At 37.0% G+C, this 18,880-nt stretch overlaps 2 protein-coding genes across 2 annotated transcripts in view; both read right to left on the bottom strand.

Annotated features, from left to right (window-relative positions):
• Positions 1-131: 131 nt before the first annotated feature.
• Positions 132-12,081, bottom strand: bin2a (bridging integrator 2a). The gene is made up of 14 exons (XM_053643545.1): positions 12,004-12,081; positions 9,504-9,692; positions 8,994-9,074; positions 7,314-7,368; positions 6,933-7,027; positions 6,743-6,838; positions 4,809-4,916; positions 2,351-2,436; positions 2,145-2,220; positions 1,939-2,021; positions 1,648-1,752; positions 891-1,440; positions 701-785; positions 132-575 (listed from the first exon to the last, which is right to left on the bottom strand). Exons 2-13 carry the CDS (start codon positions 9,606-9,608, stop codon positions 732-734), a joined length of 1,494 nt encoding a protein of 497 aa, XP_053499520.1. The 5' UTR covers positions 9,609-9,692; positions 12,004-12,081; the 3' UTR covers positions 132-575; positions 701-731.
• A 3,317-nt stretch (positions 12,082-15,398) lies between these two features.
• racgap1 (Rac GTPase activating protein 1) overlaps positions 15,399-18,880 on the bottom strand; it is a 32,061-nt gene continuing 28,579 nt past the window's right edge. The window contains exons 14-17 of the mRNA XM_053643624.1: positions 17,744-17,876; positions 17,406-17,535; positions 16,969-17,080; positions 15,399-16,849 (exon numbers count right to left, since the gene is read on the bottom strand). Coding sequence (XP_053499599.1) covers positions 16,774-16,849; positions 16,969-17,080; positions 17,406-17,535; positions 17,744-17,876 — 451 coding nt within the window. The 3' untranslated portion in view covers positions 15,399-16,773. The remainder of the gene's footprint in view (positions 16,850-16,968; positions 17,081-17,405; positions 17,536-17,743; positions 17,877-18,880) is intronic.

Genomic DNA, 18,880 nt, shown 5'->3' with positions numbered 1-18,880 from the left:
TCACACACAGTACACTTAGAAACCTTAGAAAATAACTACATATTAACAATGGGTAACTATGTTAAACAAGTAATTAAATATTGTATTTATAAAGAGGCTAAATCAATATATAAAAAAACAATCATGCTACATGCAATGGACACATTCAAATTTATTAAATAATGAATAATAAGTCTTCTATCCGTTCACACCAAGTAAATATTACATTTGTAATCAAGTACATTTAGCACAGGAACCTCAAAGCCCATAAACAAACACTCAAATTGACTTTATAAATGAAATCACAAGACAATAAAACAGATGTGGAAAATAATTTTTATATGTTAATATTCTAATCAGTCTCAAGTTGATAAGATTACATGATGAGTAATTACATTGGATAAAAGGTCTAAGCTTGATCAACAGGTTGATTGGCATTTTGTACAATTGCTTGCTTATAATAATAATAATAATAATAATAATAATAATAATAATAACAATAGTAGTAGTAGTAGTTTCATTTGGTTGACAATTGTGGAGTTAGTGTAATCATATCCAGATAGGTGAAGTGTATTTGGTTTAAATTCAGTTGATCCCTATGAAGAGAGGCAACAGATGTAAAAAAATAAATACAATGAATGGTGAGCATGCACACTATTGTACAATGAATACTAACTAAAATGAAAAATTTTATTTACTCTTTCTGTCTTCAATTACTGACCATTTTTATACATAGAAGACAGTCCTCTGTTTCAGAATATTTTCTCCTTAATTTCATCTAGTATTTGATCATTTATGGCATTTTCCTTAAAATCAGAGAAACAACACAAACATTATAAAGAGGAAAGACGAGCTATTTTTCTATCAGGACATAGAAAGGCATTTAAGAATTTGCTAGCTTATATACCTACCTTGCAAGAGACTTCAGGTCCCTCTATATTTGCTTTGCAATTAGTGGCTATTCCATTTTCCATTCCAGAGCCAGGTTCATTTATCTCCTCAGGATGGGTGCTCTGCTCTTCAGGATCTTCAGTGATTGATAAGACCTTAGTATTACCTCCTGCAGAATGATTTATATTCAAATCCAGCTTGTTCTCATCACCAGTCTCTGGAGATGAGTCACCTTTGAGATCTAAACCCATCCTTTTTCGATCATGCTCTGAGGCTGGCAGTGGTTCCCTTTCTTTTGTTTCAGTACCTTCATTCTCTTGTTTTGCATCTTTGTTTGTAGTGCTGTGAACACTTCCAGAAGCTTGTGTGACATCTACTACAGGTGCAGGTGTAGTGGAAGGTATACTCTCTAGTTCCTGATTGTCCTCACTTGTGGAACTTTTGTCTGTGTCCCTAACCCCACAATTGGTGTTCTTCGGGGGCTTTGGTCTAGTGGGGCTAACCAGGACCTCTGTGCTGTAAGGCTCATATGGGCCCTTGTCAGACCTAAAACTGGAACTATGTTCTCTCCTGCAACAGCAGCAAAAAAAAAAAAAAAAAAAGATTAAATATAAATAGGTTTTAATTTTAATTTTAATAAATTACTTGAAGTTTAATAAGGGCCCAATCACATATGCTAGACTGCATGATTACCAATCAACCTAAAATAGAGTCATTCACCAACAAAGAAAAATAAGATATTTGCCTTAAAATAAAACACATATAATTTCCCTTTACCTCAGAGTACCTCGAGAACTGTAACTCATGTAGCGCTCAGAGAAGCTGATTCTCAGTGATCTGGGAGACAATGCATCTTTTAGGGACCTCCTCTTCAATGTTCCGCTGTCAAAAATAAATAAGAAATTTGTATGATACACCTCAGGAAATGTAACAATTCACATACTAGCACTTAAATTCACTTCTGAAATGTACCCTGACATGCTATATGAAAATGTAGAAGCAGCTAAAATAATTCTAATATACAGCATGACAATTTTTGGGTATGGTTCAGAACAGAAATCAACACACCGACAGAAGTTCTTAACCACAAAGCTCTTGTCAGGATGCTGGGCTTTTAGAGTCACCATGATATTCTGTAAATCCTTGTTATTCTAGAAGAAACAGTTTAAAAATAAATAAATAAATAAATAAATAAATAAATAAATATTGTATTCCCACAGTGGTTAAATAATGTGAAAATTTGAACAAAGAACTTGCTGGTAAAAACAACTTACCTGAGACATTTCCTTATAGAAGATATCTCTCAAGTTTGAGATAGCTTGGAAGACTGATACATAGCATCCAATGCGACTGTGAGAAAGGAATTACAGTGGAACTGTTGTTTATAAAGATTTATACACACATTATTTTCTATAAAAAATGACATTTAAAAAAAATAAATAAATCCATAAGTATGACTATTGGTGGTGTCACATCTCACCTATCATAGAGAATAGGCAGCTCCTCTTTCAGCTCCCTGTTCATGTCCTCAAAGATGATTTTGGTCATTTTCATCTCTTCCTCAGCCTGTAAGAAAATAAATAAATAAATAAAAATAATTAAAAAAAGATCAATTCCAGGATTTTATTAACACACATAAAAAATATGAAAAATAACAACTTCAATAACTTTATTAACAGCCTACTTGAAAATCAGGTTGTTAGGATTAATCACAAAGCTTAAGTAAGTATGAATTTTCTGAAATTGTATGAAATGTTGTGAAAGCCATTTGGCTGAAGGTGGTCATGTTTTTGAAGCAACCCAATAAAAATTCAAATCCAGTTACAGATTAGCAGAACAGTTCAGCACACCACATCTCAGCTCAATCAGATTTTGGTTCCTGAGAAACAGCTATTCGAACTCCGTGCCCTGTCAACATTACATACCCCCAACTTTGCAAACCTCCTCAACAGATTGGCCTGAAGATGCCTTTCAAGGTTTGTGTGGATCCCAGTTACAGCTTGTTACAGCTAGTAAATCAAGCTCTGCCTACTTGATTTACAAACAACATGGTCTTCACATGCCAGCCTCAACATTTTTGATAGTGTCCCCTCTGAAAATATTAGAACAAGGCCAATTCTTTTGTTTTTGCTATACACTGAAAACATTTTGGGTTGGGATCAAAAGATTTTTTGTGCAAAATACGGCAGCTAGATTATTGACTGGCACCAGAAAGCATGAACACATTATTCCTGTCCTCGCTTCTTTACACTGGTTGTCATCAGTTTCCACAGTGATTTAAAAATTTTACTATTCGTTTTTAAAGCGTTGCATGGACATGCTCCTGGGTACATGTGATCTCCTTACCCTGTATACTGCCTCAAGAGCTCATCGATCTTGGAGTGAACTACTCCTTTTAGTCCCTCGTTCACCTTTTAACTCCAAACATGACCGGGTTTTCTCAGTAGCTGCACCCAGGCTCTGGAATAGTCTCCGTTTTCATAATAGATCTTCCCCCTCTATTGCTATGTTCAAATCTTCTTTGAAGACCCACTTTTATTCTTTATTTTTTAATTCAGTCTGAGGGTGTAGAATCTCCATTTGTCCACCAGTATTTGGTATTGTTAAATGTTGGTTTATAAATCTAGTTTTATACTACTTGTACAGCACTTTGGGTTCAACTTCTGTTTTTAAATGTGCTTTATAAATTAAACCAAGCTAAAAGATGAATGTGAGACAATAAATCAGAATTTCAGCTTACATTTCCGAATATTTACATCTAGAGGCGGTAAACAACTTAGAATGTCACTTTTGGCTCCAGCCTACCCAATATTTAGATGGGCAAAAGTATTGGAACAGTCTTAAAGTAAATTACACTTAGTATTTGGTTGCATATCCCTTGCTTGCAAGAACTGCATTAAGCCGGCAACCCACTGACATCACCAAACTGTTGCGTTCCTCTTTTGTGATGCTTTGCCAGGCGTGTTTTTGAGGGGTCTTCCCTTCAGTCTCCACAGGAAGTGAAATGTATGCTCAATTGGGTGAAGGTCTGGTGACTGATTTGGCCAGTCTAAAACTTTTCTATTTTTGCCCCCGGGAATTGTAAATTCCAATCTGGCCTTCCGGGTCTTACTGCTGATGAATGGTTTGTATCTTGTGGTATGGTCTCTCTCTGCTTTCAAAGTCTTCTTTAAATGGTGGATCTTAATACCTTCACCCCTGCCTGTGGAGGTTGTTGATGATTTTTGCTCTTTGTCTCAGACTTTTGCTTTTTGTCATCAACTGCTGCTGTTTTTCTTGGCCAACCTGTTTGATATCTGGATGTTAGAACACCAGTGGTGTCTCTTTTTCACAACATTCCACAATTGTATTGCTATGCCCAATACTTGTGCAATGGCTCGGATCAATTTCCCCTATTTTCTCAGCTTCAAAATGGCTTGCTTTTTGACAAGACAGCTCTATGGTCTTCATGTTGTTTAACCTTTTTAACAACAAATGCAGTCTTTACAGGCAAAACGCAGGGCTCAAACCAAGAGTAGACATTTAGAGCTATTAAACAATTAGTCTAACAAAGCACATCTGAGCAACAAGAAACATGTGTCACGTGTTCCAGTATTTTTGATCACCTGAAAAATACAGTGTATAGCGTAAACAAAAGAATTGGCCTCGTGCCAATACTTACTAGTCCTGTATGAGTCTTAGTTTTGTGTGAAACCATGAAAGCAATCATGAGTTAGAGCTGTATGTGTACATTAGTCTCCACCTTCTTAGAATTGATTGCGGTATGATGGCCACATTGTTTATATATGTCAACATGTTTTTGATAATTAGTTTCACACACCCATTGAACCATTGAACCATTGTTCAAGATTGTGAACAATCATTCTGTGTGTGTTTTTGTTTTTGTTTTTTTTAAATTATTGCCGGTGGTGTTTCCCAATAATGAACTCTTAATGAACCTTGTCTATCTTGATGTCATCTCTCTTTTTGGCATTCTGTAGTGACTCAAGGTGATGACGAGTAGAATCGTAGTCCACAAGTTTTCTGCCTCGTTTGGCAACTCTTTCCTGAGGCACACAAAATGTACATTGACCATTGGCATGGAAGTTGAAAAGACATTGGAAAGTTAAATATAGACTGTTGGATGTACAGTCATGTGAAAAAAATAAGTACACCCCATTGGAAATTGTTGGCTTTTTTGACATATTTGGACAAGTAAACATTTGATCATCTTTGAAACAGTGCCTATTAATGAAAATTATCTTTGTTAATCATTTATTCAACAGAAATATCAATAGATGTGATATTCTTTTGTGGAAAAAAATAAATACACCCTTGGCCTCAGACGCTAGTATTGCCCCCTTTAGCAAAAATAACTTCTTGTAGGCGTTTTGCATAATTGGCCACCAGGCTTGCTGGAAATTTTGACCACTCTTCCATGCAATATTCTTTTAGTTGCAAGATGTTTGAGGGTTTTTTGCATGTACTGCCCGTTTCACATCCCCCCACAACCTTTCAATGGGATTCAAATCCAGAGTTTGACTAGGCCATTCCATAACCATCCATTTCTTATTTTTGAACCATTCTTTTGTGAATTTGCTCGTGTGCTTAGGATCACTATCCTGTTGAAAAGTCCACTTTTGGTTCCACTTCAATGTTTGGACAGATGACCTCACATTATCATCAAGCACTCTTTGATATGATGCAGAATTCATTGAATCAATGAATTCAAGCTGTCCAATCCCTGAAGGAGCGAAGCAACCGCAAACCATAACATTTCCACCACCGTGCTTCACAGTTGGTATGAGGTGTTTCTCCTGAACTTCGGTCTTTGGTCTGCGCCAAACATGTCTGCTGTTACTGTGGGCAAACAACAACTTTCTTCAATTCATCTGTCCAGAGAACATTATTCCAAAAAGCCTGGTCTGTGCATAAGCACACTGGCAAACTGTAGTCTTGCGAAGGCTTTTTCCTGGTATGTCGCCCATGCAGGTCAAATTTGTGCAATCTCTTTCTGATTGTAGGACACATGTACTCTGACATCAACTTACTAGCAGATCCTGTGATGAAATTTTGGGGTTCTTGGAGACTTCTTTTTGCATCAGACAGTCTGCACTTGGGCTGTATTTGCTGGGACGGCCAGCACTGGACAAATTGGCAGTCATTTGAAATCTGCACCATTTGTAGATTATTTTCCTTACAGTGGAATGATGCATTTCAAATCATTTGGAGATCTTTTTAAATCCCTTGACAGACTCGTCGGCATCCACAACCTTTTTTCTGAAGGCCTTACAGAATTCTAGATCTTGGCATGATGACGCCACAGACCTCAATAACAAAGGGAAAACCAGACACTAGATATGAGAGGGGTATAAATAAGACCGGTTCCAGCTGCACTCCCTAAGCAGGTTTTAATCACTGGCACCCAATTTTGAACACCTAATTCTAATTTTATGGATTTGAAGGTGTGATAAATGTAGGGGTGTACTTACTTTTTCCATCTGACTGATCTGTTTCTTGTTCATTTAAATTGTGAAAGTTAGCACAAAATGTCAATTTATGCATCAATTGATAGAGTGTATCAGTGTTATTAATAGGCACTGTTTCAAAGAGGAGCAAATGTTTGCTTGTCCATATATCTCAAAAACCCCAACATTTTCCATGGGGTGTACTTACTTTTTCACATGACATATATACACACACACGTACATATACTATGTGTGTCTGTGTGTAATACACAAATATAATATAATATAATATATATATATATATATATATATATATATATATATATATATTTATTACACACATACATACATACACATATATACACATATACACACACACACACACACATACACACACACACACACACACACACACACACACTTACCCTTATATCTGGGAACTGGCTCATGTAAGATTCTATTGTGAGCAATGCCTGGTCTCGCAGTTTTGCCTCATAATCATTCCATAGCAGGTCTTCCCCCTTTTTGGAGAAAGGTACATGAGATGCATATATGACTCTTGTTGGAAGGGTAAGAGTTACATATTCTGTTTCAAAGAATTTGCATGAGGATCACCTCTACAACAGCCCCAAGGTCCTCTCCCCCTTCCCAGTCAGGCTCATAAACATCGAACAGAGACTGAAAAAGACGACTGGATGCATCTCGCATCACTGTGGAACATACATTATATTTTCTTTATACCCATGAGGATTCCATTCCATGTCCATTAATTATTTACGTGTCATGGGTGTTTCAACACTAACAAAGATGTTATGAAGATCCTTTTGATTTAAATAACAGAATTAAATGATTAATTACAATAAGATAAATTATTTATTTTGGTTAATTTTCAAAACACATTACCTTACTTTAATAGAATGCATGACAATGTACATATAATTTTAAATAGTTGCTTAACCAAACATCTTAAAAGAAATCTATGCTAATCCAACAAACCTCTGACAGCATTTAGGTATGCCTTAAGATCCTTGTATATTCTGTGTCCATCACTCTGTAAAAACAATAATTAAATAAATAAAAACAGTAATAAAAATCCATTACTCATCCAGTAATTTTTACCTCTGTTCACCACCACAATAGATTTGAAATTAAGCAATTAAGATGTGATTGAAGTGTAGACTTTCAGCTTTAATTCAATTGTTTAACAAAAATACTGCAATAACAGTTTAGGAATTACAGACTTTTTTGTTTTGTTTTTTTATAGAGTCCCTCCATTTTCACAGGCTCAAAAGTAATTAGACAATTGATGGAAATGGCAAAAACAGAGCAAAAATTTAAGAGAAATATCAAAATGGCTGACGTCCTGTTGAGTTTAGGGAATGGGTTCAAGAGACGTTTTGCACGTATTGGTATCTTACACATGTACCAAATTTCGTACATGTAGCTGAAACTTAGCGCACATTGATGAAATTTTGCAGGTGGCGCTATAGAGCAACTTTAACACACAATTCTGGAACCCCTATCAGATGTAAATTTTCACAGGTTCTGATGCGTGCGCAAAATTTCATGAGTTTTCGGGTATGTTTAGGCCCATGATGATGATGAAGTTGAAGATGAAGAAGAAGAAGAAGAAGTAGTCCAATAAGGCCTCGCACCATCTGTGCTCGGGCCCTTTAAAATGGAATACACTGGAAAGCTCAGCAACATCAAAAGGCCTGGAAGATCACAGAAAACCAAGTGGACGAATGGATTATTCTTTGTTGAAGAAAAACCCCTTCACAACATCTCACCAAGTCAAAAACACTCTGTAAGAATTAGGAATATCATTGTCAAAGTCTACAATCAAGAGATACCTTCATGAATGTAAATACAGACAGTTCACCTCAAGATGCAGATCACTGTTAACACTCAAGAACAGAAAGGCCAGATTAAAAATCCATGAGCATGTATGACTGCCAATGGAACTGAGTCAATGGTGTTTATTGATGATGTGACTGCTGAAGTAGCAGGATGACTTCTGTAGTGTGTAGAGCTGTACTTTCTACTCAGATTCAGTCAAATGCTGCAAAACTGGAAGGACGGTGCTTCACAGTACAGATTGATAATGACCCAATACAGACAGTGAAAGCAACCCAAGAGCTTCTTAAGGCAAAGAAATTAAATGTTAAATTAAAAAGTCTGATGACCTCAACCCAATTGAGCATGCTTTTCTCTTACTGAAGAGAAAACTGAAGACAGAAAGATGCACAAACCGAAGGCAGCTGCAGTAAAGGCCTGGCAAAGTATCTCAAGTGAGGAAACTCAGAATTTGATGTCCATGGGTGCCAGACCTCAGGCAGTCATTGACTAAGTTATTTTCATCCAAGTATTAAAAATACTCCTAATATTTATGATTACATTAGTTTGCCCAATTACTTTTGAGCCTGTGAAAATGGAGGGAATCTGTATGGCTGTAATTCCTAAACAGGTAATGCAATATTTTTGTTACACCCCTTGAATAAAATCTGAAAGTCTGCACTTCAGTCACATCTTGATTGCTTCATTTCAAATCCATTGTAGTGGTGTAGAGAGGCAAAATAACAAAAATCATGTCACTGTCCAAATACTTATGGACCTGACTATTTCTTCTAAATCAAGTCTTATGTTTGTGCTGTTTTTTTTTATTTTATTGAGTACCTGCTGATCTTGGAGATTTTGCACAAATATTTCAAACTGTGCATCTCTTGTCTCTTCAGATTTACCAAACTTCTGTAAAACCTGCAAGAGTAGCGATCAAACATTTTAGCAAAGTTAAATAAACGTGTCTGTAATTGTATGGAATGGTTTCTGTGGCTCTAAGAGGGCTCTTATACAGTAATGCGTAATTATGGGAAGTGGTTTCATTGTAATATGATTTATGATGTTTATGATAAAGAGCAATGTTTACAAAAGATAAGTTTAAAAGAATGTGGACATTGGCTGTACTACTGCATGAAGATAAATGCTGCCGAGAACATTATACTGGCACCAGTGTACTGCCTTTTATTCCTTTTTATTCCATATGGAAAAATGGAACTGCTCTGGGAAATTGTGTATGGTATAATACAAATGCTTAACCATCAAAACACTGTGCTTAAGTAATTAAAGGTTAACTAAAGATAGTGTTAGCAACAGCACTACTGATAAATTGTATAATATGAATCTTACCTTCTCCTGTGCACGGCTGAATTTCCTCTGGACCTGTTTAGCGAGCTCCCCAGTACCCCCCTTTGAATGGAGGCTGGGACTGGTGCTGCTTTTTCTCTCAGCCATGATTTCCAAACTCTGGAGCACCTGGTTTTAATCTCAGAAAACTGATTTGTATGCCAGACAGTACAAAGGATTCCGATGGAGCTCCTAAGGGGACATGGTGATGGAACAAATATGAGATTGGAGGAAAATTCCTATTTCAATGCTTTTTGGTTTTTTTGGAGTTCTCTTGCAATTATTTGCATAATTTTATGGAAGCCTGTTTCCGCCACAGTTGAGCAAAAAAAATGATTCTAAGTCATAATAATGATAAACGTTCTCATAATTATAAACAATATAACTGTAGAAGTTATAAACCATAGTTACAGTAAACCCATGGTAATTTCTGGATGTCTGGTGATGTGTAGATTTTCCCTGTTTTCTGTTCATGCTGTGTAGATTTGGGGCGGTGTTAATACGGGTGTGAACAGGGTTTATAACGGTTGATTAGATTTGGGGTGGTGTTAATACGGGTGTGAACGGGGTTTATAAGGGTTGATTAGATTTGGGGCGGTGTTAATACGGGTGTGAACGGGGTTTATAACGGTTGATTAGATTTGGGGCGGTGTTAATACGGGTGTGAACGGGGTTTATAACGGTTGATTAGATTTGGGGCGGTGTTAATACGGGTGTGAACGGGGTTTATAACGGTTGGCTCTGCACGGTTGATTGGGTTCCAAGGTTAAGGTAAACCATGCACATAATTAGCTCGCGCTGCGGTTCAAACAGGGCACCATTTTGTCTCACTGTTCACTTGAGTGTTTGTTTGGCGTTCAGTGCTCACAATATGCGTTATAAAGCACATAAGTCGAAGAGAATTAGCCAATTTCCTAACAGAGCAAAATGTGAACGACAACTAAGTGAATCTCAGTCTGGAGCTGGTGTTCATGTTGTATTTTGAAAACAGATCAGTCGTTCTGCATTTACAACGCACATGCTTGCTTTAATGCGCATGCGTGGATTAATTCATTATCACGAGAAAGTTTCTCATTATTATGAGATGTAATTCATTATTACGAGAAAGTTTCTCATTATGACTTACAGAACGCTATAACGCCTATATGCTTAACGCTATAAGTAACACGCGCGATATTAAAGCATACACTAGCACTTCAACAGCAGAAAACGTCATAATTCCGCACATGCGCGCTGAAGGGGAACCAGGAACTGAAGGGAACGGAATTTTCCGAAACACCGGAAGTGCTGTTTGTATTAACTCAACGACGCGAGGACGCAAAAGTATTGCAAGCGAACGCAAAGTTTCTCAGGGGAATGCGTTGAAATATATTTTCTAAATATAAATTTTCATTTCATCACCATGTCCCCTTAGGGGCTCCGTATGTTTCCCAGTCATTGAGTGAAATTTCTACACAGATGTGTCACTGATGATAATGTACAGCACGAGTACATGCGCATGCGCACAAGACAATGCAGTAAGAAATTGAGTCTGTTGGAGACGACGTTCACAGCGCATGCGCCGATCGGCACGCCTCTGTTTAACCATGATTTAAAATGACTTCCGGGTAATAATGTACAACAAACACAGAGCTAATCTCTGTAATACAGCGCATTGTTGATGTTCCTGGACGGATCACTGATGGGGCGGTCTGGGTGGACTATCGCGTCTGTTCTAAAACCGGAGAAGTTCTAGTATTCGGCAGGTAAATCCTCCTGTAGTACTGTAGACCGTTAGTGGTTGATCCTGATCACACAGTGGGCTCGGAAAGGGGAAACGGTTTTAATCTATGGCCAGGAATAATAAAACCACTACTGTTTTACAGCTATATGAACTGCTGCGAGCGACCTTAGACCCGTCTCCGCCCTCTGGACTCCGGAGTGGAGCATTATGAGGTGTTTTTCTCGAGTCTGCTGAAGGATTTGTGAAACATTTCTGAACATAAGCTGAAAACACATTGTCCTATAAGAATCTGTGCAAACTGCGAAATATGATTTTGCGCAGTTCCATATGGTCAGGAATGACTCAGCTTTACACAGTTTAACATCCCAACTCATTTAAGTACAGAACACCTGACCTCTACTTTAACTATCAAGGTCATTCTCTACTGCAGCTGAAGTCAGAAAAGTGAAACACGGATAGTTATGTCTGTGGATTATTACTACCAGACCCTTCTCTCCATGACACTCTCTTATCCTGGAAGTTTGCGAGTGACTATAAGCTGTTCCTCCAACACCGTACTGCGTAAAACGGTTTAGGGAACAAAAATGTTCGAACAAGCAGTTTGGACAATTATTAAAATCGAAATGTGGGCAAATCAGACAATCTATAACTAAAACTATACTGGATTATCAAACCGCTACTTTATCCATTCACTTGCCCTTGGTAAGTTTTCCATTTAAAAGCAGTTCTCTAATGTTGATTTGTTCTCCATAACCATTTATTCAAAGATTTTATGCTTACCTGTCAGCACTTTGTTTGCATGGCTCCAGTCAGTCCAACGAAGACAAGGACTTCATGTGCTGTGCTTACCCCTCCAAATATATGTGCCCTTTGAAAATCCTTGAACTTTGGAACCAATTATCTTCAGGTTCTTGGGTAAAATATTCAGTGAGCACGCCACACCAGGCTGACATGTGGAATGGTTATTACACACCATATAACATGAAAAAACACATGATCAGTTTTATGAAAACTGTTCCATCACTGAAGACTTTGGGGGGCAGGGAGTGGTCAGGACTCTTTAGTGAGAGCATACAGTACCTGGGGGTACGCTCTGAGGGGTATGCCTGATACTGCACGATAATGTGACCCATATAAATCTGTATGTGGTCCATGAGCAAACCATACAAACAACCAATCAGGCAAAAATAATGTCTGCCAATGTTCAGGATGATAATTTGCTAGTGTCCAATTTATGACAAATAGTGTCCTTGAGTAAACGGCTGTATTTATTTCATTTAATCAATAATTAATTCCATTAAAGTTTGGTTAATACATCAGGGAGTAACCTGTTTGGCCTTGTATTGTAGTCTCGGGACATTTCTCTTCTGGATCATTTAAAAAGGACATGACCGCAGATTTAACCATGTGACCGATCGCCCTGGGATATTCTTTGTGTGCTTTGAACCGTTGTATTACATATTATTTTGATGTATTCTGTGTAGGAAAATTGTTGCATCAAATTTTGCCTATTACCCAAAGACAATTAATATTTAACATAGAAACAGATACTCACATATATTAACCAGTTTGAAGGACAAAGAAGACACCGGGCCCGTGAGTGAGGAGAGGCAAGGGTCCAAATTTATTGTTGCATGAGATCACACAGTTGAGACGTCCCAAGGGTGATCCAAAAAACCAGAGCTGAAGCTCTTCTATTTATACAGTTTTCTTAGGGTCAGGATGACCCAGGATGACCCTTGCCTCTCCTCACTCACGGGCCCGGTGTCTTCTTTGTCCTTCAAACTGGTTAATATATGTGAGTATCTGTTTCTATATTAAATATTAATTGTCTTTGGGTAATAGGCAACATTTGGCGACCCCGGCAGGACTGGGCTAAGACCCGTACGTCTGTAATCTCTCCCGTGGGACTTCACGCTCTAAGGCAACAGATAGGCCGTGTAGGAGAAAGGCACTGCAGACGCCTGTTATTTCAAAGCTCTGTCTTAGTGATCTGTTGTGACGAGTGAGAAGCCCCAGGGTGAGTCGAGAAAGGATTCTCCACATTTCAAACACACCATCTCTACATTATGAGTAAGTTTTATGTTTGTTCTACATTTCTTTTTTTATAGTGCTTGCATCTACATTACCCTATAATAGTTTTTTCCATGAAACAGAATATGAGACAGAATAATTTCTGTTTTCTGCATACACACCAGGCCTCTGTGTGTGTGTGTGTGTGTCTCTTAGTTGACCTTCTGCCTGCATGCAGACGTACTCCACCTACGCTCTGAGGCCTGCCGCACTTAATCAAATACATGTATTGTTATCCCCCTGCACCTTGCTTATCTGTGTGTGTGTCTTAGGTGAACATCCGTTCTTACAGTCCACCAGCCCAGTGAATTCTGAATAAAATTACATATTACTCATACTAGGTCTCCCTCGTGTTTATTTCATGTATATTTTATATACAACAAAATGAAGCAGTTTTCAGTGGCAACAGTTTCTAATAGATTACTAATTTTCTAATAGAAATTGCTGTTAATAAAGGCCTAGACTTTTATGTACAATTTTTCTTAGAAAGTGGGCTATGGATTATCTACTGTAAATTACATTAGTCTACTCCAGAATTAAATGAAAATGTGCAAAAATGCTTATGCAATATGTGATGTTTTCAGACTAAACATACACAAATGTGAAACAGTTTTAACAAAAGATGTGTATGTGGGTTATCCCTTTCAATTCAGGACCTAGGTTCTCAAAGGGTTAAAATCTGGAGTCTCAGGATTCCCGTCTTCCTTCTATTGTTGTCCATATACAGTCTCCTACAAAAGTATTGGAACAGCAAGGCCAATTTTATTGTTTTCGCTATACATTTGGTTTTGAGATCAAATGACTGAACGAGACAATAGATCAGAATTTCAGCTTTCATTTCCTCATTTACATCGACATTTATTGTATATGTAAATATATCAAAATTACATTGGTTGGGGAATGTGGTCTCTGGGCTTTGCCACAGAAATGATTGCTGACCAGCATCAATTTAATTTGAGGACGAGCGCTCTGATAATTGTCTAAGTAGCATGTAAGGTTTGCTGTATTCTCAGATTACCTGATATTTGAAATATAAATAATGTGCTTGCATTTATACATACAGTGGGGTCCAAAAGTCTAAGACGAAATTTTTTTCATTTCAACTTGGAAATAAACATAAGGTTTTAGATTTTTGAAATATATCAAACAAAGAAAGTAAATGTTTAATCTCTTGAATGTTTAATAGTCAAAATTCTGCACCATTTATAGACTCCTGTTTAAATATTAGCAAATTTGTGATATTGACCATGTTAACTACATTGTACAAAAGGTTTTCCTCATTCCTAACTGAAGCCAACTGATTGATCTAATCTAAATTAGATCATAAGGTTGTATATCGGATTTTATCTATTGGATTGGATCTAATCTTGAAAATGGGTTGTTCAAAAGAAAAAAAGGATTCTGAATCAGATTAGATCATGTAATCAAATTTTGCTTTTAATCTGGATCAAACCTTCAGTATGTCTTGTTCAAAACATTTTAGTAGGATTGGGATATCTGTTATCAGAAAAGAATCAGAATTATCCTGATCCCAGCAGAAGGGTGGATTTCAGGAACAAAATGTAATAAAAAGGTCAAATAATACAACATTTGTGTCATGTAGTGTATAGATTTATATTTTGCACTTTGTTTAACTGTTACAGTGATCAAGCAGATATACATTAGTATACATTAGGCTACCAATTAAGCCTTCAGTACAGTAAAGTAAAAAAGAAAAAAGATTGTACCCATAAATAATCCCAACAGCTGTCAATATCAAACAAAAATAATATTTAATTTTAACTGTCATTTGTCACTGTATATTAATTAAAATGACACAATCATCAGAGATCAACCACTCAAAAGTAGTTTCTAACAACTGCATGTTATTGCTCTCCACACGTGAACTCTGAACGTTCTTACTTGGTTAATTACTGGACATTTAGACTTATGATTTAAAACATGTTCAAAATATCCAGAATGTATTTGAAAATAATGTATATTTGTTTGTTTATAGGAAGGGGATGTTTGCATTGTTTTATTTTGCTGTTTTCAGTCTCTTCAAATAAAAAGACTTATTAACGATCCAAAGCATACAGCAAAGGAAACTCTCAATTGGTTTCAGAGAAAATAAATCAAGGTGTTAGACTGGCCCAGCCAATCACCTGACTCGAATCCAACTGAGCAAGATTTAAAGACGATATGTTTAGAAGAACGGGCCAAAATCACACCTGAAAAAAGCTTCTCCACTAAGTATTAAATAAATTTCAGTTAGTGTGTTCAATACTTTTTCCTGTGTCATTCCTTTATTACACATAACTTCATTTATGGTCTTTAATGTTGTGAATTCTTTATATTTGTGGATTGTTTGAGTTAATACTGATGTCGGGTGAAACTTTCATGTGAATAACCTCATTGGAAATATATTTACTGAAAAAAAAATGTAACACATTCAATACTTCTTTTCCCTCACTGTATATAGTATACACTATACATATATACCTACCTATAGTATTACAACTGTCAAATCCCAGAATGGTCAGAATATAACATTACCTCTGCTTACAAATCATATACTCTAACTACAGTTCTAAACTAAATTTTGCTGTTATGGAACCATTTTGGGAAGCAACCATGATCAAGATAAATAACATTTTAAGCTAGGCCTATTATGATCCTTTGCTATTGTGCAGAACAACAAAAATTAACCACACTGATTGAACGTGGAAAGGAAATATTTATAAGCTACTGTGGATGAAAATGGTTTAATTAAAAGAGACAGGAAAAGAGCAAGACAATGCGCTCTCAGGTATAGCCATAACAGAAAAATAATGGTACTTGGAAGGGTGGGAAAGAAAGAAAGTCACTGAATAAAGACAATTAGTTATTTCCAATTAGCTATTTTCATACAATCCAATAATGAGTCAGCATAACATACAGCATACATTTTTTAGACACAGGTAAATAACCATGGAATGACCAAATAGCATACTGAGTAGAGGAAACACTGCTTCACATGGTCTCATTTTGTTAGGCACAATCTCTTGCTTAACACATTTGATTAAAAAAAAACAAAACAAAAAAACCCCCCACAAAATGGAGCAGACGTTTGCATAGGAAAGTACAATGTATTGAGTTAGGCAAATCTCATAATATGTACAAATATGATTATGAAATCCAAATTATGCGATCAATTTGGGGTTTCTTGATAAAGAACTCCCACACCCCCACACACTTTGTTTGGACTTCTGAAGCAAATGGTAGTAGATCATATTTGGCAATCCATTTAGTTGAATGAGTAATCAGTTCAAAACATGTAAAAAAAAATAAAATAAAATTAAAAAAACTGATGAAAATATAAAAACAAATATGTTTAAAACATTGGTATTTCTACACATCAACACAGATAGACAGATATAGATTAATTGTACAGAGTACAGCATCTACGTCCTGAAAAATTAGTCAGGGGTAGCTCTAGGTGCCCTGGACTTTTGCTGACTACTTTAGCAGAGGAGAGGCAAAGAAGTTCCCCTGGCGACTGAAGCTGACAGCAGACTTGCTCTTGCTGCCAAACCTAAAAAAAAGCAGTAAAAGCATGATTATCAGCCTCTCCTTAACTCGAGCAATATGTAAAAAGACATTTTTAACATGTAAATACAGCAAATGAATGACTGCTGGCCAAGTAACACTTACTTAGGAGTGATAACACCCAGCGTAGCATTTCTCATACGCTGAGACAGAGAACTAGAAGACGAAGTCTTGCTCATTTGCTGCTCTGGAGTGGTGAGGGGGCCAAACATACTCACTGCAACCAAGGACAACAATTGTGCTAAGGTCAATCAAAAGCAGGGGTCACACTGGATATTCACCTCAAAAATTAATCACAGTGGTGCAAAAGGCATGTACAGGTAGAACTGGGAATCCAGTGAAAACAGCTAGCTACCTCTGCAGCAGTGCTTCAAGCAACATGAAGAAAACAGTAGGGGAAAAATCTGGTGTGACCCATACTTAATTATTAGAGTTCTTTTTTTTCTGTTTTCTTTTACAGGCAAAAACAACCACAGCACCACCAAGTTCTATTTCAAGTCTGAGGCTCATGTCGAGGTTTGCAAATTTGTCTGAAAATTCACCTTTTTGGTCTGGAGTGGAATAAACATTGGTGTTCTCAATAATCATGTGACCAGTGTGAGCTTGGTCCTGCTCCACCATCATGAACTGGCTCCAGTACTCTGTAGGCAAGCTCAGCAAGCGTTCAACAACCTGAAACACAAACAAACGTTTACAAGGTTTGTTTTTATTTATTTATTTAAACAAGGACAAATGAAAACTTTTAAAAATTGTCATAAGTCGATCGTTCTGAACCGATGGAACTATGACATCAATAATAATGACATTACTAGTAGGCTTAGTATTGCTTTTCATTGTATTATGCATGAACACATTAGAACAGTTCATTTCCTGGCTTTACCCTAGGCTGTCGCTTTGTGTCCTGCAGAATGGTCATTGGGTCTGGATCAGGTACACCATGACCCACAATGGTGGGTCCAAACACACGAGCCAGATTAGTCACATCCATCTTAGTATCAAGGCTTTGGGCAACTCTAAGAAAAAAAATGTGAATAATAAATAATTATTTATTTAAAAATAAATAAATAAAATAAAAATAAAATCATAACCGATCACAAATGTAAACTTATAATAATAATGATTTATAAATTGAGCTCAGGTCGGATTTCATGGGAGATGTCAGTTGGTCATTCATCTTTGCGTGGTCACATCACGTCTGTAAACAGAAAGGAGACCCGCCTACTATATCGCAAGTGGGGGCCGAGGATGGTGGAGTGTTTGTAGCTTGTTCTTAAATCAGTTGCTTAGAATTTAAACTGGTCATCTAGATGGCTGCTTTTAATCTGGATAGTTCTAAACACAATCATTGACATCTGGGGAAATGCCTACTGTCAAAACCAAGAAACCTCAAACTGGGAGAGTCTGCAGTCAAAAAGGGAAAGCTACAGAGCCTGTGATAAAATGAGAATAAATATCGGCATGGCTTTTGAGAGGTGGTGAAAACTCAGATCTGAAGGGACTGAATGGCAGAGATTGCTCCCCCCCCTCCTGTTTAACAGGTAAGACATTTCAGTGGCTCAATAGGTAGCTAGCTAACATTAGCGCACTTGTTCACTTGATTCAGCTAGGCATCAAGTTTCCTGTTTTTGTTTGCTTGTTTTGCTATGGTCAGTGTGGTAAATTGCACTTATTTTCTGCTAGCTATGAGAGAGAGCAGCTCACCTTTACTCAAAGAAAACCGTATTCGCTGCCACCTCCGTTTCAAGTATTGGAGTTAATATACAACACATACGAATACCTCAGTGTTGCCAACTCTCGCGAAACAAATACGCAACTGCAGCTTCAAAAACAAGCCTAAAATTATTATAGTCTGTTACGACCTCTGTGTAAACAAACTCAATAAATGAGGCTGAAACATTAAACTGAAACCACTTGCAGTTTGAAAATCAAATACAGAATTTCTTTAATAAAAAGAAATCAAACGTCAAAGCTGATGGGGAGGACAGGCACTATCCACTCATCTCTGAGCACCTGTGAG

This window comes from Ictalurus furcatus, chromosome 15 (genome assembly GCF_023375685.1).
Source record: "Ictalurus furcatus strain D&B chromosome 15, Billie_1.0, whole genome shotgun sequence".
NCBI classification, from domain to species: domain Eukaryota; kingdom Metazoa; phylum Chordata; class Actinopteri; order Siluriformes; family Ictaluridae; genus Ictalurus; species Ictalurus furcatus.
Note: the sequence above shows the minus strand (reverse complement) of the source record. Positions and strands in the feature narration are given on the sequence as shown.

Bases quoted from the DNA above. Each gene is read 5' to 3' on its own strand.
- bin2a (XM_053643545.1), bottom strand. From the start codon at position 9,608: ATGGCTGAGAGAAAAAGCAGCACCAGTCCCAGCCTCCATTCAAAGGGG. The intron at 7,369-8,993 runs GTACTCAATAAA...TTGTTTTTACAG, and splicing joins AAAATCTCCAAGATCAGCAG to AGTGATGGACACAGAATATA. The intron at 4,917-6,742 runs GTAAGTGTGTGT...TGTGTGCCTCAG, and splicing joins GCCAGTTCCCAGATATAAGG to GAAAGAGTTGCCAAACGAGG.